This window comes from Vulpes vulpes, chromosome 8, assembly GCF_048418805.1.
Source record: "Vulpes vulpes isolate BD-2025 chromosome 8, VulVul3, whole genome shotgun sequence".
NCBI classification, from domain to species: domain Eukaryota; kingdom Metazoa; phylum Chordata; class Mammalia; order Carnivora; family Canidae; genus Vulpes; species Vulpes vulpes.
In genome coordinates, this window is record NC_132787.1 from 2726366 (window position 1) to 2748750 (window position 22385).

General features: G+C 56.1%; 1 protein-coding gene across 1 annotated transcript; it reads right to left on the reverse strand.

The window, feature by feature from the left end:
• Nucleotides 1-1549: 1549 nt before the first annotated feature.
• On the reverse strand, nucleotides 1550-15648 carry LOC112921256 (keratin, type II cuticular Hb5-like). The gene is made up of 9 exons (XM_026000498.2): nucleotides 15150-15648; nucleotides 12298-12506; nucleotides 10810-10870; nucleotides 10125-10220; nucleotides 9311-9475; nucleotides 8962-9087; nucleotides 5706-5926; nucleotides 2980-3011; nucleotides 1550-2292 (listed from the first exon to the last, which is right to left on the reverse strand). Exons 1-9 carry the CDS (start codon nucleotides 15555-15557, stop codon nucleotides 2141-2143), a joined length of 1470 nt encoding a protein of 489 aa, XP_025856283.2. The 5' UTR covers nucleotides 15558-15648; the 3' UTR covers nucleotides 1550-2140.
• Nucleotides 15649-22385: the final 6737 nt, after the last annotated feature.

A 22385-nucleotide genomic window follows, 5' to 3' on the forward strand; every position in this document is an offset into this window, starting at 1 on the left:
AGATCAAGTATGTATTCTTATGGCAAGATATTCTCTACCCAGTCGGGCTGGTTTTGAATCTTTCTTCTTAAATCCCAAATAAAATAAAATGGAAGAAGCGGAGCAGCTCTTCCTATAACTCAAATGAAACAAACCTATCGGGATCCCTGGGTGGCGCAGCGGTTTGGCGCCTGCCTTTGGCCCAGGGCGCCATCCTGGAGACCCGGGATTGAATCCCACGTTGGGCTCCCGGTGCATGGAGCCTGCTTCTCCCTCTGCCTATGTCTCTGCCTCTCTCTCTCTCTCTCTCTCTCTCTGTGATTATCATAAGTAAATAAAAATTAAAAAAAAAAAAGAAACAAACCTATCCATCAGAAAGCTCTCTCTGCACCTCAACAGGAGGACACCCCTCGGGGCTCCAAACAGACTTCCCCAAGTGGGACTTCTCGTCTGTTCAGGAACGTCCAGGCCGCCAGGGAAAATGTCCTCCCACCAGAAGTCTGGGTTTTACTTCTGGGTTCCCACATAACTGGCCTGTACTACCCGCCCCATAAGAAGATCTGTCCAAGATTCTTGGAGAGCAGAGACCGTGGGAGCTGTTTCTCCGAGAGTTCCAGGAAGTTCCTTTGTGCCATCTTGCGTGTTTTACTCCCGAAGTGTCTGACCAGCAAGCGGCCTCCTCCAGGAGCATTCTGACGAGCCAGGATGTCCCATCCCAAGGAACAGGTGGCCTCAGACAGAGGCTGGACTAGCTGCGTGATGTCAGAGAAGTCACTTAACCTCTTCGGGTCTGGACTTCCTAATCTATAAAATGAAGGTAAAATGCTGCTGCTGCTGCTGCTGCTGCTCTGAGCCATGAATGAAATTCAGATATCATGTGCCAGACGCTTAGCAGGTGCTTGTGGATACAGGCTCCGGTGTCCTCCCCTCTTCCACCTTCACCTCCACCCCACCCAGGTGTGGGACACCCGGATTGGCTCGGGCAAAGTCAAAGGAGAAATGCGAGGAGGAGAACCTGATCCTGTGAGAGTCACAGAGGAAGTCAGCTCCACCGTCAGAATTACCTGACCCTCCCACTACCCCCTGCCCACAGAATCCAACGGTTCTCGGCTTTAGTTCTTTTGGAATCACTTGGGAGCATGTTGAGGTTCAGATTCCTGGGACGCCCAGGTGGCTCAGCGGTTGAGCACCTGCTTTTGGCCCAGGGCATGACCCCAGGGTCCCGGGATCGAGTCCCGTGTCGGGCTCCCTGCAGGGAGCCTGCTTCTCCCTCTGCCTGGGTCTCTGCCTCTGTGTGTGTGTGTCTCAGGAGTAAATAAATCTCCAAAATAAAATTCAGATTCCCGGGTTCATCCCTGGAACTTCTGATTCAGTGGTTCTGGATGGAGCCCAGCATCTGCCTATATAAGAAGCCCCCTCCACCCGCCACCCCCGGGGACCCTGATGTAGGTGGTGTCCGTGGACCACACCTGGCAGGAGCGCTGAGATGGTCAGGGCTCTGGGGAGGAGGAGGATAGGGCTGGGAAAACCTCAAAGGAAGCAGGCATTAATTCATTTACTAGGAGAAAACGTTTTACCATCAGTATTTAATCACACACATGCAAAGAGAGAAGAAGCCACAACAGGAATTGCATCCCCCCCCCCCACCAAAAAAAAAAAATCCAAAGCACCAACCATAAATAGCTCAGCCGTTAGCTTCAGTCAAGCCTTTCCACCCTGACGTGTGCATAGCTGGGGGACACTCTTGGGGACACACAATGTCTCAGATCAGTGAGGGGCTTCCCGGACCCCCAGCCCACTTTCCCCGCAGCCCCCTCAGCGCCCAGGTGACATGCACCCACCCACAGCCGTTCCCCTACCCTGCCCCCTTCGCAGAGGGCCTGGCACACGGTCAGTACCTCGTAAATGCCTGCCAAGTCGAAGTTGGTTGGGAAAGAAAGGGGCCGAGCAGCTTATCTCAGAAAGCTGGGCCACTGGGAAGGGAGACGGGTGCAGGTGGCAGTAATGCCAGCCCCAGGGTTCGCACTTGAAGGTGAGTCATAACTGCTGCAGGGAGGAAACTGGAGCGTTCATCTGGGTTCCCAGCCAGGGGAAAGTGCCGCACGGACACTGAGGTCTGAGAGAGCGATGACCTCCCCCTGCACCCACCCCCGCCCGCCCGCTACGCAAAGCGCACCGATCGGGCACTGGAGCAGGCCCCCGCTACGGAGGGGGCACACAGGATGCCGCTGCTGGTGGCCACGCCCCCCAGGCCACGAGGGACAGTGGCACTGAGGTCCCCGCAGACCACGCCGCCCTGGGAACGGCTCACACCTGTGGAGGGAGACGCCGCGTCAGAATTCTCTTCCATCCTTGACATGACATGACCCAGACTTTTTTGGAACCAATGATTTACTCTCTTCCCATGCAGGATTGGGGGGGGGGGGGGGGGCAGCAACATGAATCTTTACAACAGACATTCATCCGAACCCATTGCCGTCAACACCTAACTCTCCTTGGACCAGAGACTAATGTCGAGATGTATTTATACAACCTTTGACCAAAGACTGGATGGTCAAAGTGGAGGAAAAATCGAGAAATACGACTGCTGCAAAGATGAGAAGAACAGATAGACACCGGGCCTGGGGCCTGCGTGTACATTGGATTATTAAAGATTCAACCGTTGCCCGCCATGGCCCCCCAGGTGATCAGAATAAACATCTGGTGTCTCTCATTAAAACATTGTGCCACTTGAGGAGTATTCCACGTGTGACTGAAAGACTCGGGCTATTTTTGCAGAACCAATTAGGGGGACAGAACCTGCCACGATCACTAGCTTGGGGTCCAGGTGGATCTGCGTAGGGGGCAAATATTTTAGACCCTCCTTTTGTCCAGATCCCGGAGACCTCAGCCCACTTCTCCCCCACCCAGTGCCCCACAGACAGAGGTTCTGTCACCAATCAGCTGTAACCCAACATTAAGACCCAAAAGGATGATGCCCATGACGGACACCCGACTTACAGATATTGACGGAGCCCACGCCTTCACACAAGCTGCAGGGGAGAGAGAGAGTGAACATTTAGGACCGTGTTCCTCTGCTTCCGCTCCATCGGGCCTGTTGGGCCCCATCCGGAGAGAGGGAAGCAGAGCTGAGGGGCTGGGGGCCTGTTGCCCACTCTCTGCAGAGAGCATCGGTGTTGCCCCTGCTCCCAGGGATCCCAAAAGGACAGGGGAGTGTTAGGTTGCAGGACCCCAAAGGCCACTTTATGCCTTGTTTGCTTCTCGGCCATGGAAGGCTGGTGTACTGAAAGGGGGGCGTGGGTTACCGTGGGGGTTACCCTCCTTGCCCCCTGGCTGGACATTCCAGCACAGCCAAACAGGTGATGAGAGGGAGCAGCCGCTGCCCGCGGGACGCCTCTGGGTAGGGAAAGGCTTGCCTCTCATTCTAGTCAACCGGGCTTTACCCCGTGAGCTCACACGCTCTCCCGGAGAGGCACCCGATTTGATAAACCCAGAGGGAGAAGCAGGAGGGTATAGTGGTTAAGAGCCTGGACTCTGGAGCCAGGCCTCCTGGGAGCAAAGCTGGCTGAGCCACTTACTAGCTGGGTGACCTCGGTCTCCTCATTTCTGCAACGGGGGTGATGATACCCAACCTTCCAGGATTGTTGCAAGCGCTACATTGCAAAGTGCGTGCAAGCGGAGCCTGGCCCACAGGAAACCCACCGCGTTTGCTGTGGACGTGGTAACCATCTCGTGAAGGATGGGACACGTATACCCCTGCGGTGGGCTCCTCCCGCACACCCACCCGCACTTTTGGTTCTACGTGGCCCTCTTTGGTAACGTTGGCTTCCAGCCCTTCGCTCCAGGAAAGCTCTAGTCTGATTCCTTCTGCCCGACACAGAGCACTTGCACACGCTACAGCTTTTCCGCGAGGATCTATGCTTCGGGCTCACTCTCCTGTCACGTGAATCTGACCCTACCACAGCCTTAGAACTACGCCTTTCCAGAAGATTCTAGTCATGGTGCCCGTGGGGCCACAGTGCCAGCAGCAGCTAGCTGCTACGAGTTGAGGGATTACGGCCACTTTTCTTATTTTCTGCCACGAGAGTTCCTTGTGTCACCCAATTAAACTTGTAAATGCCACGAAGAGAAAGTCTGTTAAAAGGTCAATGGCCACCATATGCAAAACACCATACACTAAACCATCCTTTAAAATCCCATTGATTAGGGATCCCTGGGTGGCGCAGCGGTTTGGCGCCTGCCTTTGGCTCAGGGCACGATCTTGGAGGCTCCGGATCGAATCCCACGTCAGGCTCCCGGTGCATGGAGCCTGCTTCTCCCTCTGCCTGTGTCTCTGCCTCTCTCTCTCTCTCTGTGACTATCATAAATAAATAAAAATTTAAAAAAAAAATCCCATTGATTAAAAAAAAATCCCATTGATTATATGATTGAGGTATTAATACACGAATGATGATGATTATTGCAACGACAGTAAGCTTCACGGTGCAAATGCCTAATGCTTCACTGAAGGCAGGTGAGTGGATTGGGGGCTTACGGGTACAAAGGAGGAGGTAGTTCTGGCGGCCTGAGGACGTGGACAGGAGAGTTTACCTGCTTTGGTCAAGCGTGGCCCAAATCCAGCGGCACGGCTAGCTGCCTTGGGCGCCACACACGTCAGATTTCTAAAGCTAACCTGGTTAGTAAGGAGCCTGTCCATGGCACCGCCCGGCCTGGCCACCCCGGATAGAGAGTCTTATTCTGATCATAACCTGCTCCTACTTATGCTCTACTATGCACAGTAACTCATTTAATCCGTGCAACAGCCTACAGTGGCAGGTTTTATGATGATCTGTTTTACAGGTGAGGAGGCGGAGGCGCAGGGGCTCAGAGCTGGAAAGTGGCAGAGCTGGGATTTGAGGCCGGGCGGTTTGGCTCGCAGCCTGGGATCTTAACCTTTACGTTCCACCCCCAGTCTAGCCTGCTCCCCTGTGACGGGACCCAGCTAGGAGGCAGTAATGATGTACGCACCTCTGGGCTAAGGGCCCATCACTGCCCCAGGTGTAAATCCGCATCGCTCCTTCCCTTGCTGACTTCACAGGCCCCGATTCTTGCTCAAACTGTCGGCAAAGCCTGATGTGCCCTTTCCTTTCCCACCCACTCAGCTCTCCTCCTCTGAGAAGCTTCCAACAGCCTCCCTGGGACACTAACCCCCGTCACCTGGAGGCCAGATTTATGCCCAGCTCTGTCTTTCCCTGCCAAGCAAGGATGCTGTGCTGCTCGTTTCCATTTGCTGGTCCTGAACACGGGACTCTAGGGTTCCCTGTCTCTGCATCCCAAACCAAATGGCCTTTCATAAAGCTTCTGGACGATTCCAGCCTTTGCAACCCACTGAGATGTGACTGCAGAAACATCCTTTCCGCCAACAGGGCAAAGCAGCTGTGTTGGAATGAGCTTTAGGCACAGCCAGAGGGGCAGTGGAGGAGGGGAAAGATCACTGGAACGCTAACCAGGAGACAGGTGTCATGTAAGCATAGCCACGACCTAGCTGTGACCTTGAACAAGTTCCTCAAGGCCTCAGTTTCCCCATCTGTAAATGGGGAAATGGTTGGATTCCCGTGATTTCTGGAGTCTTTCTGGGGTCCTTCCCGGTGTGAGTGCTCTCTGCCTGGAGAATTAGAGTCCAGCAAGGCGCTCTTCAAGCCCTAAGTGGGGATGAGAAGAGACCCTGAGTCCCGGCCCTTGCTCACCGGCTCTCCTCGCCCTCCAGCAGCTTTCGGTAGGTGGCGATCTCCACGTCCAGGCCCAGCTTGGAGTTCATCACCTCCTGGTACTCCTTGAGCAGGCAGGCCATGTCCTGCTTGGCCTTCTGCAGGGCCGCCTCCAGCCCCGCCAGCTTGCACTTGGCGTCCCGGAGGGCTGCCTCGCCCTGCTGCTCCGCCTCCGCCACGGCGCCCTCCAGCTTGCAGCGCTGGGGAAGGAGAGGAGGGAAGGAGCTTGAGTGGGTGCAGGCTGTGGGAACACTGGTACCCCCATGGCCTTGGTCAACCTATTGCACCTCCATCCAAAATGGTCAGCTTGCAAATTAAGTAGGTAGGAAAACAATGACCTTTTGGAGCTTTCTTCCTCCATTTTTGCACGACGGTGGTTGTAAAACTCAGGTCTCCGGTGAGCCGTTAGAGGGAGGAAATATTAGCACTGGAACAGGGCTAATAACAAGTAATGATATTATCTTATGTTTGTTTACTGTTGTGAGTTTACAAGGCACTTTCCCAGATGTTACCTTACCCACCGCCAGTTACTCTGCGAGCTTGTCGGAACAGGCATGGCTATTCCCCTTATGCAGATGGAGAAATTGAGACTCAGAGAGGCTGTGACTTGCCCTACGCTAGCTACCCTGAGTCATTAGTGCCACCCCCAGGTTTTCATAGGCCCCTGTCTGGGGTCCCATTCTCTGACCCACTGAGATCAGCGTACTGAAAGAAGTCCCCACACAAACACCCAACACACGAACTACAGCTCCTCCCTTCTGCCCCCACTTAAAGCAAAAGGAACCCAAAGAGACATTTCTCTCAAGAAGACATATAAACGGACCACAGGTACATGGGAAGATTGCTCAACGTCACTCATCTTCAAGGAAATGCTAATCATAGCCACAATGAGAATCACCTCACCCCTGCCTGGTTGGCTATTATCAAAGAAACAAGGTAAGCGTTGGCGAGGATATGGAGAAACTGAACCCCTTGCAAACTGTTGCTGGGAATGCAAAATGGTGCAGCCGCTTTGGAAAACCGTGTGGAGGGTCCTCAAAGAGTCAAAAATAGAACTACCCCATTGGGATCCAGCAATTCCACTTCTCGGCATTTATCCCAAAGAAGTAAAATCAGGATCTCGAAGAGATATTAGCGCTCCCATGTTCATTGCAGCACGATTCACCACAGCCAACACATGGGAGCAACCCGAAGTGTCTATCTACAGATGAACACACAAAGAAAACATGGTATAGACGTACAATGAAGGGGCGCCTGGCTGGCTCAGTGGTTGAGCGTCTGCCTTTGGCTCAGGCCATGATCCCAGGGTCCTGAGATCGAGTCCCTGATCGGGCTCCCTGCATGGAGCCTGCTCCTCCCTCTGCCTGTGTCTCTGCCTCTGTGTGTGTGTGTGTGTGTGTGTGTGTGTGTGTGTTTCTCATGAATAATAAATAAAATCTTTAAAAAAAAAAAAAAAGAATGCAAGAGGATATCTCGAGGACCTCAAACCTTCACAAGTGTAAACCACTAAGGGAAGAACTGATGGATTTGGCCACATCCGGGCTAAAGATTTCTGTTCAATAAAGGACACCAGAGCAAAGCAAACAGACAAGTGACAGCCTGAGAGGAGATGAACTGCAACACGTAGAACTGACAAAGGGTTGTGATCTAGACAGAATGGACAAGGAACTGCTGTAAATCATCAAGAAGAAAGATAGGAATCACAACAGAAAAATGGGCAGATGATAGGAATAGGCAGTTCTTAGAATGGGAAATGCAAATGTGTAAGTAAGCATATGAGGAGACATTTGACATCACTAGTTAACCAGAGAAATGTTTTAAAAACAATTCATTACACCTCTTAGATCCTCAGGGATTGGAGCAGAAGCCCCCACCTGCCTGTGGAGGGAGTGTGTGCCGACACAGAGCTCTGAGGGTTCTTAGGGGAAGTAATTCAGTGAATATCCTGCAATTCAACATTTCCATTTCCTGCTTTATGCCTTTAAACCATCTCTTATGGGGATGCCTGCCTGGGGGCATAATAACCCTTCAGTGGTTTGGTGCCTGCCTTCAGCCCAGGGCCTGATCCTGGGGTCCCGGGATCGAGTCCCACATCGGGCTCCCTGCATGGAGCCTGCTTCTCCCTCTGCCTGTGTCTGGGCCTCTCTCTGTGTGTGTCTCTATGAATAAATAAAGAAAATCTTTTAAAAAATAAAAAATAAAATAAAACATCTCTCATGGAGATGTACATGGAAACAGGTATACATGTATAAAAATATATTTAAAAAGTTCATGATACAACTGGTTGCCATACCAAAGACTTGGAGGTGAATGGAGCAGCCATCCATGGGGGAATGGACAGGAAACTCCGGTTTAGGAATATTCAGCATTCAATACCACAGAAAAGATGAAACAGATCATTTATGGCAATAGTCGTGGACTTCAAAGACTTTAAACTGGCTATGGGAAGAATCAGATGAGATTTATGGTGTAATGTCATTATGCAAATCTAAAACACTAAGAAGTTTATATAAATTTATTTTAGGGCATGCATATGTATGTATATAAATATATGTGTGACAGAGGGACATCTATTAGCTGCATGCAAATGAGCCTGGGGACGGAGGGGAACGGAATGAAGATGAAGGAGAGACCACGTTCTCCTGCAGAGGTGTGCAGACGGTGGTGGTGAGCGCTTTGAACAGTGGCGTGAGATCAGTTCAGATCTGTGCACCTCACGTCCATCCAGAGGGTCGGGGAGAGAGAGTGGGACACAACCTGCACTAGACCACGTTGCCTGAGGCATGTTTAAAGGAGAGAAACAGATGCAGGATAAGAAGGGAAGTAAGAGGGATCCCTGGGTGGCGCAGCGGTTTGGCGCCTGCCTTTGGCCCAGGGCGCGATCCTGGAGACCCGGGATCGAATCCGACGTCGGGCTCCCGGTGCTTGGAGCCTGCTTCTCCCTCTGCCTATGTCTCTGCCTCTCTCTCTCTCTCTGTGTGTGTGAGTATCATAAATAAATAAAAATTAAAAAAAAAAAAGAAGGGAAATAAGAACAGAATTCAGAGAAGGCAGGCACATCAATCCTCCCCCTGAAATGTTCTGTGCAAACAGCGTTTGCACGTCCTTCCCATGCAGGTGGTTAAAACAGAAGCCTCTCCAAAGGTCACAGCAGCCCCTCCAGGTAGGAGGAAAGCAGGGAGCAGAGCAGAAGCAGCAGGGACACGGAGCGGGCGAGCTCTCGGCACCCCCTGACCTGCTGCTTGGCGTTCTCCACCTCCGCTGTCAGCCTCTGGATCAGGCGGTTCAGCTCGTGCAGTTCCTCCTTGGTTCTGCGGAGGTGCTCACCCTGCTGGCTCACTGTGGCTTTCATCTCCTCGCACTGCGGGTTGGGAGACCAAGGTTGAGAAACAGCCAGTGGTTGAGACACTGCTGGAGGGGTGCTAGGCTGTCACTACGGGGACCCAGCCCGCTGTTCCCGCCTCCGCCCCCCGCTCTGCTTGGGCCTCTGCTGTAGCCCCATGAGTGCATGGCTGTGCTTCCCAGGGAAGCTCCGGGTTCTGGCTATCCTCCCTGCCTGACGGGCAGCCGGCCCTCCAGTTCACCTTGGTTTGGTACCAGGACTCAGCCTCGGCCCGGCTGCGGCTGGCGACGTCGTCATACTGAGCCTTGATCTCGGCCACGACCGAGTCCATGTTGAGCTCCCGGCTGTTGTCCATTTTGACCACCACCGAGGTGTCAGAGATTTGCGAGTGAAGAAGGTAGATCTCCTGTAGGAGACAGCAACCAGTGCCCTCAGCCCCAAATCCCCCTCTGATTCCCATCACTGTAGGTTAAAAACCTATCTGAAGCTTCAGGAAATAAATAAGACAATTTCAGAGGGGAATTTTATGAGAAAAGGGATGAAATTTGGACCATGGCCTCAAGGCAAACAGGTGGAATTCCATTAAAGCCTGGATCAACAGAGGCAGATTTCTAGGGATAGAGACAGAGGGGATCCCAACTATCCCAATCAGCTGTAGCTATCCATATAAATCTGATCAACCAGATAATGGACAGATCGAGATTTCTGGGTTTTCTAATTAAGTTTTCACATCACCCGAATTAATAAGCTATTATTATCTCTACCTATACCTATATTGTCAAATCTCCACTTCGTGTTGCATTGTGTAGCCAGGCAATGAATCATCATCTTTCAAATCATTTTAAAGGAAGGGCATCACCCTCTTCCATCTTGCAAAGAGGCCTGAGCAAGAGAAAAATCTCCTCTGGTCACAGAAGGAGAGGGTGTTTAGGCCCTAGAAGAGTTAGGGATGGACAACGCTCTCTAGAGCCAAGGGGCCAAGACAAGCCACAACCCAAGAAGCCGTCCACCTTCCCCTCCCTCACTTTCTCTTCTGGAGCTGGGGAGAAACTCACCTCCTCGTAGAGGGCCTGCAGGAAGGCCGTCTCCTCCCTCAGCACCTCCACATTGGCCTCCAGGTCAGCCTTGCGCAGGTAGGCAGAGTCTATGTCCTGGTGGACACACATGGGAAAGGATGGAACACGGGGTCACCCGGTGCCCCTGGACCTCTGCTCTCTCTAGGGGACCCTGAGACCATGTTCTGGCCCACTGTTCTCCTACCACAGAAACATCCGTGGGATCACCGAGGAATAGGGAGTGGAGAGAAGTGTGACCCCTACAGACTTTTTTCTGATTCCTGCAGAATCGGAGATCTTTCCGAAGCAGGTAGCCTAATATCACAGGCCAAAATGTCAGACTGCTACCACGAAGCCAGCCTGGCCCATGGAGCATGACCGTGTGGTGGCCACTGAGCCACGAGTGCGCCGCCCCAGCAAGTTGTCCTTGGCACCCAGGTCAGGTGCCACCCAAGTAGCTGGCTCTCCGCGTGCTGCTGTCTGCTTTCTGTAGACTCCCCGATGCGCCACCATGGTCACTTTTAAATCGATTTCACTCTCGTAGGGACACTGCCAACCGCCTGGCCTCCATTTGTCAGGGGACTCGAGTGCCGGGCCTCCATGACTGGACTGGTACAATCATGGCGAGTCTCAGAGGCCCAGCATCCAAGATTTCATTCCTCCCCACGTGGAAAGAGTCACTCACCTTCTTCAGCACCACAAACTCGTTCTCGGCGGTGGTCCTGAGGGCCACCTCCTCTTCATACCTGAGGACAGAGAGCACAGGTGGAGAGGCCCCTGGGGAGGAGGGCTGTGGGCCGGCCAGGAGCCCTAGGTATTCAAGACTTGTTGTGTGCCTTGGGAGAAGAGACTTGGCCTCTCTGGACTTCTATTTTTCAGTCACAAAGAAGCCACCAAAAGGACACTGGACATGGAGCTCAAGGCCCTGGTTTCGGGTCCAACCTTGGACTGAAATTGCTGCAAAACTCGGGCAAGTCATTTAGTCTCTCTGCATCTTGGGCTAAATTGGCTGGTGTGCAGGAAGTTTCTCTGGACATATTCGTGGGATGAGTGGAAGACAGATACTCCAAGGGGGTCTTTCAACCCGAAAACTGTACAAGACATAAAGCTCCACGAAGCCATCCCCGTGATGTTCTCTTCCCTCCCCCCCACATCAAGGACTTGAAATCCTGGAAGCTCCCCACTGTGCCCAGCCTGCTGGAGGGGCACTTCCACAGCCCTGCTCCACCACCCGGCACATTGGCTTGCTCCTGCCCAGGCCATTCCTGCCGCAGCCCTGCCCGGCCGACGGGGAGGAGCAGAGTTCCCACCACTCGCTTTCCATAGCTTTTTAATGACAGAGTAATCTGGGCTGCTATAAATTCTGCGCCGTGTAATTACCAGCCCTCACACGTCCTGGGCTGGGAGACGGACCTTGCCACCTCCAAACAGAATTGCGTCTGCGTTTGCATCCCCCCGAGGAAAGTTGTAAGCTCATCGCCGGGCCCATCTGGATGGTAAAACCTGATCTCCCAAGATCAGAATTCCAGTTACTTCCAGTTAGTATGACCAGGACCGACTATGGGAGAATCACCCTTCTCTCTGTCCATATCTAGCAGGTAAGGAGGAGCAAATTAGGGGTGACCCGGTGAGTTTAAACTAGGTGATGGCCAAGCCAAACAGTCAGGTTAAAATGAAAGATTTACATGGGCCTTTGAATCGATGAGCCTTGCAGAACCAGAGCCTGGCGATTTATCTACAGAGCAGAAGAAAGATTAGAGAATTATCCAAGCTCATCAGATACCTTGAATGGCATGGGCCAGATCACCTTCCAGATATCTCCCCAGGGACCTTTCCTCTGTGCCCATCCTAGCACGGACAGCCCCCAAGTTTGCTCCTCCAGCCCAGTGATCTCGGTCCTCCCAGATTGTCGTTCCTCCCTCTCGGTCTCTGGGCCGCTCCGTGCCCTCCCAGACTGGGAGTAGCTCTTCTCCCCAGGTGTCTCCTCATTCCCCAGGATGGGGCCCCAAAAGCTGAGTGCCAAGACCAGATGGAGCAGGCTGATGAAACGGAATATCTGAGTGCTAGCCGGCAATGACCCTGCCCTGCCGCCATCTCCACCTCCGGGAGAGTCGGGTGGACCCAGCCAAGAGCTGCCCCATACCCGTAACTACCCCAGCCAGGCCGCACTCACTTCTTCCTGTAGCCCTCCAGCACCTCCTGCACGTGGTTGAGCTCGGAGGCCAGCCTCCCGCCGTCGGCCTCCACGCACTCGGCCTCCCGCCTCAGGGTCTCGAGGTAGCCCTGGAACAGGGGCTCCAGGTTGCTCTCGCAGCACTTGCGGTTCTGGTAGAACTGCCACTTGGTCTCCAGCAGCTTGTTCTGCTGCTCCAGGAAGCGCACCTGCCACCCGGGGTGGAGGAAAAAGACTCAGGGGGAGCCCAGAGAGGTACCCAGGATCCCAGAGCCCTCTCTGTCCTGGGGGATGGCCCCTGACCTGCAGCAGCTACCTGTGACCTCCCCCCAAAGGCCAAATCATTTGGCAAAGCCTGAAAATGTTCCCCCAGTCGTGTTCCCTCACCCTCTCCCCATCTCCCAGTAGAGCACACTATCTGTGATGTGTTTCTTCTGTGCAGGATGAAATAACTTCTGATCCTGCAAAAAACACCCTAGATCGTATATGGGGTGGGGAGCCAGAAGTGGCCCCCAAAGATGTCCACATCCCAATCCCTGGAACCTGGGAATATGTTCTATTTTACGGCAAAAGGAACCCTGCAGGTGGAATTTAGTTTACGGCGCTGAAGATCAGGAGATCTGGAATTATCCAGGTGGCCCCAAATGGGCCTCTTAAAGTGGAAGCAGAAGGCAGAGGAGTGGAGAGATGCACAGAAGGGAGAGGTGGAGGAGAGACTTAGAACCTGAAATGGCCTCCACCACCATCACCAGCTTTGGAGGCAGAGGGAGAAAGGACCTAGGTCAGGAATGCCAGGGCCTCCAGGAACAGAACAGGCTCCAGCAGCAAGCGAGCAAGGAAACAGGGACCTCAGTCCCGCAGTCACATGGAACTCAGCGCTGCCCAAAGCCTGCATGTCCCTAGACACAGGTCTCCTCTAGGGCCTCCGGAGAGAAACGCGGCCCTCCCAACACCTAGATTTCGGCCTCACAAGATAATAAGTTCGTGTTGTTTTAAGCCACTACATTTGTGGACATCTTTATGGCAGTGATTTTAAAATGCACCCACCAGGGCTCTCCCTCACTCTGGCCCTGGGGCATGAGAGCCCCGCTGGGAGGCCCTGGACCAGGAGTTAGGAGACCTCCCACGGGCTGACTCCGCCACTAACCAGGCCCGTGCGCCTCGTTGTCTCTGAGCCTCAGCGGCTGTACATCAGCAATCGCACACTGGCAGGCCCCTGGCTCTTTCTGCCCCGCAGGCGTGTTTCACTTGGCCTACAAGCTGCTTTATTGAAATCTAACTCATTGCCAACATTTAATAATCAAGTCATTTCAGACAAGAATCTGGACCTCTGTGACCTTGACAAACCAGAGGCTCAGGCAATGCTGGGCCTGGGTCTGGAGGTAAGTCACAGCAGCTGCCCCTGCAGGCAGGCGTGCATCTCAGCCCGGCTTTATTCATGTCCTGCCAAGCCCCATGCCCTTGCCAGCTCTACGCTACGTGTCTCCTCCCAAGCCCTAACCTTCTGGGAGCACAAGCCTGGTATAAAGCAGCCCTCCATTGCCCATTGTGTGGGAAAAGAAACCAAACCCCAATTAACCAAAGGCATCTGCCCTGGGTTGCCATTGCAGGTCCACTCTCTGGCTTGCCGGCTCTGCAGGCTTCAACTCACCCGGGCAATACACTTTGCACATGCTGAGGAGGTGGGGGCTGCCGGCCTCCCCGGGGAGGGAAAGCCAGCCTGGGGCAGCAGCCCGAGGCTCTCTCTTCCGACTGGAACTGACTGCTCACAACAGAGTCTGCATAGCTGGGTGCTGCCCAGAAAGCCATGCGGGGAAAAGGGGCCACTCCAAGCAGACGCAGCCTCCTGCCGGGGCACACGACCCGGTGAGCAGAGCGTGGGCTGGATTTCAACCCCCACCACCCCCCACCCTCAACCAGCGCCCTTAGTGCGTATCCTTGTGAAAGGAGCACCCCGCATGATGCACTGAGGGTAAGGAAGAGCCAGCTTCATGTTAAGAATCCACGTATGGCACCTTCGCTTGCAAGATCCTTATCTGTGATGATGGCACTTATCTGAGAGCAAAGCTCCCACGCACCATCACTCTCGCGTGTGGCCACTTAGAAAGTCCCTGGGTGTGGATGCACACACCATTCAGCCCTAGAGTCTTTCCTTCCCTGGACTTCAGTGGCTGTCCTCCCCCGGAGAGGCTCTCGCATGGGGTACCACTGAGTCAGAGGAAGCCAGAGCTCTGCATCCGACCCGAAGGTGGGCTCAGAGACTGCAGCAACAGGAAAGGTCAGTTCAACAACCCCTCTTGGGGCTTCCCCTGAAGTTTCTCAAGTCACTGTCTTTAATCTGTGTCAGTGTTGGGTGAGGAAGGGTGTGGGGACCGAGAACTCACAGCCTGCGGATGGACCGTGTCCCCATTGGAAGGAGCAGGACTGGAGCTTCCGGCCCCTCATCATCCTGGCTCCCCTCTCCACCCCGGGGATGGGGGCATCTCCTCCAGCAGTGGGGTCAGACACGGGCCTGGCCGCGCGCCCGCACCCCCACCCCGTCCCCGTCCCCGTCCCCGCGTGCTGGCTGAGATCCCGGAGATGGGGTCACAGACACACTCAGCTCCCGCTGGGCAGGGAAGCAGCACAAATCAACTTCCCGTTCTGCCCGGTGCTGTCACACCCACTGCTGATGGCCTTTGACTCTGCTCCTAACACCGGGAAACCGAGAGCTCCATTCAGTTACGTTCTCAAGGCCGCGTCTGACGGGTGGCGGGCCGGGCGCTCGGGGAACATGAACCCAGCTCGTCATCGGGTTCGAGGCCCCTGCCCGCTCCTGTGCCTCAGCCCCAGGGAGCGACCCGCAGACCCACCTTGTCGATGAAGGCGGCGAACTTGTTGTTGAGGCACTTGATCTGCTCCTTCTCCTGGTGCTTGACGCACTGCGCGTTGGGGTCGATCTCCAGGTTGAGGGGCGTCAGGAGGCTCTCGTTGACCGACACGCTGGTGATGCAGGGCGGGCTGGGCCCGCAGAGGCCCCCGACCCGGTAGCCGAAGCTGCTCCTGCTGCGCACGGGCCACCCGCAGCTCACCGCCGTCCGCGGGGACCCCACGGCGCACAGGCTCCGGCTGCCGAAGCCCCCGAGGCGCCTGTAGCCCCCGCGGGACGCCGCCACGGCCCCCGAGCAGCTGCGGGCCACGGGCTTGGGCAGCACCGCAGAGCAGGCGCTGAAGTTCCTGACCCCATAGCCAGAGCCCACGCGGTAGGAGCGGGTCGTCATGCCTCCGCTGCCAGGGCGGCCAGGGAAGGTGGACGGGCCGAAGACGCAGGCCTCCTGCTGGAGACCTGTCAGCGCCTCTGCCTTTTATGGGGCAGAAAGCAGGCCTCCCAACAACATAAAAGGCAGGAGAAAGTTCTTAAGGCCATTTACGAGCGTGGGAATCTCCCGCTAGGCAGACGGAGAAGCAAAGCCGAAACTTGTCTCCTATAATCAGCATGTGGAGGAGACCCCGCGTCACTATAAACCTGCCCCCTGCCTTTTCCGTCCCACAGGCCTAGACACGGCTCTTCGGCCCCTAATTCCCCTCCCACCTGTGCGTCCACCTGCCATCATTATCCCACACAGGCAAGCGGGGGCTTGAGCTGGCACATCCTGGATGCCAAGGGTCTCGTGTCCCACAAGGTCGACGGGCCCGTCCTTCCAGGCAGGCTGCACGTTCCCCTCCATAAGGCTGCCAAGGGAGGCTTGGCTCATCTTTCCAGGGCGAGTCCTTGCGGAGTGAACTCTTCACGCCTTCCCTGCTGTGGCATTTCCTATATTCTGTCTCAGAGTAGGGTCACTGGCCTTGGCATAGGCCCCTTGGCGCAGAAAGCAGGTCTTAACTACTTGTGCAGCCTTCGTGGCAACTGACACACAGTCGACCGTCAGGAAGCATCGCCGGAGCTGAGTAGACTGGACGCAGCAAGGAAGGGCCAATAGCCGGAGAGCGTCTTCACCTAGTCCACAAATACTGACCGTCCTGGCACCGTGTGCCGGGCCCAGGAGCTGCCCCGGGGGAGGTCCCTTCATGCACGGGCAAGTGCTGAGGCCCCACCAGAGCAAGGCCCTGAGCAGCTGCCGAGGGAAACAAAGCGGGACGGCGCTCGGCCCCTGGAAGGACCTGGATCTCCAGGGGACATCAGACTGAGGCCGGAGAGATCCGTGGCAAGAACGGGAAAGACAACCGAGTAGGTAAAGGGAACGCTCTTGGCTTTCTGAGGAGGCCCACTCGTGGCAGGTGGAATGTCACAAAGGAGGCGAGACCTGAGGCAGGTCCTGGAAGACGACGAGATGTGGCAGAGAGAATAGAAGCAGGGGTGCCCGGGAGAGCCGCTGCGCAGGCCCGGCAACCGGAGACTTTTCCCGGTTCCTGAGATCCTCAGCAAAACCAAGCTCTCAGCTGGGGCTGCTCGCCCCCAGCCTCCCACCCTGATGGTACAGGTGTCACGCCCTGTCACGCCCTGGAAGGGCAGGGTGGAAACGGGACCCCATGGGAAAAGCCCCTGCCTGCACCCCCGGCTATAACGAGGCCCAAGCCCAAGCAGCCCAGTCCTCTGAGGCAAGCCCTCGTTATAGGGAATCTCCGCGTATGAAGACAAGACCAGGAATGGTCTTCCAGAACTCCTGCTCGGGGGAACGGGCTTGGGAGGGGCCATAAGAAAAGAGCCAAACAAGACAAGAGAGGATGGGGAGGGTCTTTCTGTCTGGCCCACTGGCTGGCTCCAGCTCACGCACACACGCCTCACAGCAGGGGGACACAGAGAACAGAACCGGACCCTACGTGGGGAGTGTAAGGGTGGAGGCAGAGGCAGCAGGACCCGCCCCGGGACCACCGCTCTGAGGGGAAATGCTTGTTTCTGCCCCTGGAGGACAGAGCCCCAGCGCTGAGCCAAGTCACGGGGCGACGGGCTGGGAGACACCCCATAAACCGAAGTCCTACAGAACCAACTTGCCGCAGCCTTGTACTCTCGTGACCACAGAAGCACATCTCCCACAGTGACCCCAACCCGTGGGACGGGGAGCTGAGAGAGCTCCTCCGTGGCGGGCAGGCCCAACTAGGGAAGCAGCCCAGGAGCCAGAACCCAAAGCCGATGCTCTGGAAGGGCCTGGCTGGGCATTCACTCAACGGGTATTTACCGAGTACCTACTGTGTGACGGCCACATTCCGTGAGCTTGGGATAAATCAACGAGTGAAACACACTGAGATGTACGTTTTCATGGGCTCCCATCCCAACGAGAGAGATCGGCAATGAACTTGGGAAGCACGGCCGTCTTGATGGGGATACAGGTCGTACGAGGAAGAGATAGAACAAGGATGGGGACTCAGGAGAAAGATGGGGTCCAACTTGAACGGGGTGGTCTGCACTGGCTGCCCCGAGAAGGGGACGTGGAGCAAAGGTTTTGAGGAGGTAAGGGGCCAGCCAGGGCAAAGGCCTGAGGTAGAAACAGGTCCGGGTCTGAGCCAGGAGGCCTGTGGTTTGAGCAGAGAGAGTGAGGAGTCCTAAGTTTGGTGAGTTTGGGGGACACAGAGAGGGAGGGGAGCACCAGTGGGGCCCTGTGGGACCGGCCTGTTCCTCACTGCGCCTCGCTGCTTACCTGCGTGCACCCGAGCTGCCTCTGGTCCCAAGCATTGCATGGGAAAAAGAAAGAGCCAACTTATTTTGGTGCCTTTGGAATCAAAAGGATGTGGCCCACCTTCACACTGGGTCGCCCCAGAGTGCGCAGGCAGCGGTTCCTGCTGCTCCCTCCAAGAGGGGGATGCCTCACATGGATATTCCCAAAGACAGAGAACTGGGTTAGGCTAGTTCATCAGCACCCCATTCGGAGCACCCCTGCCGGGCAGTGTCTCATCAAGCCTGGCTCGCTCCCCGAGAACCAGGCTGGCCGTGGTACCTTTGGCCCAACTGCAAATGTCTGGCCTAATCTTGCTAATCTTGGGGCACAAAGACCAGCGCCTGGGACCTCTTTGTCCAGAAGGGCCTACATTCCGGGGGTGGGGGCGGGGGGGAGAACTTCCAGGATTACCAAATGCGTTCCTGTATTCCTGTATCGTAAAGAAAGCTGACTGTGCAAAGAAAAAAAAAAAATGCAATGGCTCTAGTGATGCATCCCCAAGATGGGAGCACCGAGCAGGGTGGGGAAGCAGTGCGCGCTGATGGAAGGCGAACTTCATCACCGACGTCGTTTAGAACTGCTCCTGCTGGGTGATCGTAAAAACAAACAGATCTTGTTGTTGTTGCTTTTTAGGCTCTCTACCCAAAAAAATGCACCCCTACGGCCTCCACTCAGGGTGGACCGGTCCCACTGCACCCCCCCTCCCCACCCCTTGCCGTGCATCACTAATGGCTCAGATATCTTCAGAAGTTATTCCTTGCTCACAAGACACTGCTGAGGGTGTAGACTGGCGGGTAGGACAGCTTGGACAGCCTCCCTCCACGCGTCACTCAGAGACCAAGGCTCTGATACATGGCGTGATTACTCACCCCTCTGCATGTGGAGAACAAGCCTTTGGGTGTAGGATATTAGACGATCCACCAAAGGAGAACTGGGGATCTTCTGTTGTGGGGCCTGGAGAGTAGAGGGTTGTACCACATGGTCTTTTCTGTTTTGCCTCCAGCTTAATGACACTTGTTTTTCTTACTGGTATCACCAACATGATGAGGGTGTTCCCCCCCCCCCCCACTGCGCCCCCCCAAAAAAAATCCAGAAAGGAGGATCTTGGCTTGAATCTTCTGCTGTGCTCAGCCCCTGAAGGAGAACTGGCAATTCCCGGCCAGATTCTCCAGCTAGAAAACCGCCAGGGCTGGGGGCTTGGGAGGCCCCTGTAAACAGAGCACATGGCTATGGAGGGGACCCTGCTCACAGCCAGCCCAGGCTGCCCTGCCTGGCATTCGTCTTTGGCAGCAAGGCCTTCCCTAGTACGTCAAGGTGTCTGGCAAGGGTATCACGGCCACACAGGTTGATGCTCTGTGCTCTAGAGGCCGGGGGAGCAGGGTGGCCACTGAACACCCATTTCCTCGTCATCTGTGAGTCCCTGGCCCAGTACGTCCACTCATCCTTTCATTCAGCAATTGCTTATCAAGCACCTGGGAGCCGTGCATGGTTCTGGATGCCGATGGCACCTACCTGGGCAAAAGCCGGTCCCTGCCCTCCAGTGGCTCACAGGCTGCTGCGGGAAACCCAACGTCCATGGCACAGTGTGGTAACAGACACGAGCAAAGACGCCAAACTCCTTTTCAAGGAAATGGTCCCTGACCTAAGTCTGGAGGCGCCCAAAGCCAGGAGACAGTGTGTCAGAGGTATGGAGAGACACCCAGCTAGCCGAGTGTGGCCGGAGGGCAGGGCGTCCCCTGCAGAGTGACGAGGAGGGAGGCAGGACGGGGCTTCCCCCAGTCCCGTCAACGGCAGAGTTTTATCCGCCGGTGCCTTAGAGGGGCAGGCGGGTTGGGCTGCGCGGTGACGGATGGAAGGGCAGGAAGAAGGCGGCTGGATGGACGATCCGATCAACTAAGAAGTGGGGTAGGGACGCCTCGGTGGCTCAGTGGCTAAGCGTCTGCCTTCGGCTCAGGTCATGATCCCAGGGTCCCTGCATGGAGCCTGCTTCTCCCTCTGCCTACGTCTCTGCCTCTCACTCTGTGCCTTCCATGGATAAATAAATAAAATCTTTAAAAAGAAGGAGGAGAAGGAGAAGGAGAAGCAGGAGAAGGAGGAGGAGGAGGAGGAGGAGGAGGAGGAGGAGGAGTTGGAGAGTAAAGACCAGATGGCAAGAACCCGATAAAAGGCAGAAAATGCAGCTAGCAAGCTATCACGTGAAACAAAATGAGAAATGCCCCGGCCTGAGCTAAGATGAAGAAGAAACGGAAGGACCACGAGGCGTCAGAAGGCCTGGCGGTTGCGTGGACGTGGGATCAGCAAAACAGAAGACAGGACGGCAAAGAGCAAGGCGACCGCCCTTCCCTGAGCCCCCACCGCACCCCTTTGGCCCTTGGGCACCGAGACACCCCAACCCCAGCCCTGCCTGGGCCTGCGGGGACAGGCGTGCAGAGCACTCAGCACAGCGCGCAGCACCCTGGATGCTCAGCCAGCGTCGCCCCCGCTTTTCGTTGCCCCTCGGGATCCCCCGCCAACGTGTGCAGGGAAGCAGCACAGCCAGCGCGGCCCGCAGCGTGGGGACCCCATGGCACGTGCGCCATGTCCGCTGCGCAGCACACCCCCGAGGCCGTTGCCCCCGTCACAGCAGACGCAGGTGTGGCTCGACATTGTGCTCCACGAGGCGCTGCCCCAGGAGCGTGCTGGCTCCGCAGCTGGCGGCTGTGAAAATGAGGCCGTGGAGTGGCAGCCTCGCAGCCCCGCATCTCAGCCTTGAGCTGGCCCGGGGTCCAGAGGGCCAGTAGGAGGACAGCCCCTTACGCTCCCTCTCGCTCGCTCGCTCGCTCTCTGGGTCCTTCCCCAGGTAAAGGAGGGCCTAACCCTATAACCCGGAGCCACGGCGTCAGCCTCACGCCGCGTCTGATGCACTTCACTGCAGCAGGAACGTCACTAACAGACTTCAGGGAGGTCTCCCCACACACAGAAGTTTGGGGTCAAACTTCGAGTATTGAAAATTTTACTGAATTTTACCTCTTTCCCTCGTAATTCCAGATCGGCAGACAGTTCCTGCCACTGGATTAGATCCCTGCTTCCAAGATGCTTTCAGGCTAAGGGAGGGAAGAGGACAGACAGCCCGGCACAGGACACACAGAACCTGGGACGGGACGAGCCGGGAGGGGACGCGGTCACAACGAGGCAGGAGCAGGGTTTCCGGGGTGAGGAGTCGTCGGACGAGCATGTGCATCACCAAGGACGATGAAGGGGGGTCTGGGGAGAGCAGCTTTGGGTCTCCTGCATGTGACAGGGTGACAGGGGAGGGAGACACGGGCTCTTCTGATTTCCAGCAGCTAAAACACTGTGAGGCCACGCGGTGCCGTGTCAGGGACGGAGATCCCATAGATTTTTCCCGTGGTCCCAGAAAGCAGCCAAGTCCCAAAACAGGGCACAAAAGGGCCTCAGTCTCCCAGGTTCTCGGGAGCTGCACACGGGACCCGGCCACCTTGCCGCAGGGTCACCAGGTTCGGTGGGAGGAGAGCGGACATGGAAGGCTCGGCCTTGCCAGCGCCCAGCAGCGGGAAGGGCAACCTGTGGCCAGTCGTCGTCAACAAGGCAGCACCGTGTAGGGACCTCGTGGACACCAACCGTGCAGCCACCACCCCGCTGATGGCCATGGAGCCTCCCCGGTCCCCACCAGCTGTCACCCAGGCAGACCGCTGCTCGGCGGTGCCTCCTCTGTCACAACACATGTTGGAAGTCTCCAGAAAGGAGGAGGTGACGAAACGACCGTGTCCCATGAACCAGGCCGTGAGGGCCACGAGCATGCGAGCCAGGGCTGGGGAGCCGGTTGGTTTGAGGGCAGAAAGAGAGAAAAGTTTTGAACGGACTTGAAAACTGACGTTGTATCCCGAATTCTAGAATAAGACGACTCCGATAGTCAGAAGCGGTTGCAAACTGTGAAATCTCGCCACGACGTCCGTCCTGGTAGCAGCGGCTGCGGGGACGGCTCAGTTCTCTGTTCCAGGGAGCTCCTGCAGTCCCAGGCGGCACCCACGGACGCACGGCATCTAGAGGGGGCCCCGCTCCTGCCCCCGACAGCTCAGGCCCCTGGGGAGGGAGGGTGAGCACTCTGTGCCCCCTCGCTGCGTCCAGGGGTCAGCGCTGACCATGACACACCTGGGCGCAGGCGGGTTAGGGCCCCCGGGACCCTGCGGGGAGTCACAAAGAAGAGGGGGGCGTCTGTCTTGGAGTGGGGGGAGGAGTGGAGGGCATAGGAGAGGCAGCTGTGCCCACAGCCACCGAGCGAGGCTGCCGGGGGGACAGGGCTGATGTCATGGGGAGCCCAAAGAGGACAGTGGGCTGATGCGACAGGGGACACCCAGCTTTGGGATCTACGGAAGGGCCCCTTCCAGGGCTCCCCAGCCAGCCGGGAGTTGGGGGGACAGGGAGGCTGCTACCTGCCTGGAGGGTGCAGGGGGACAC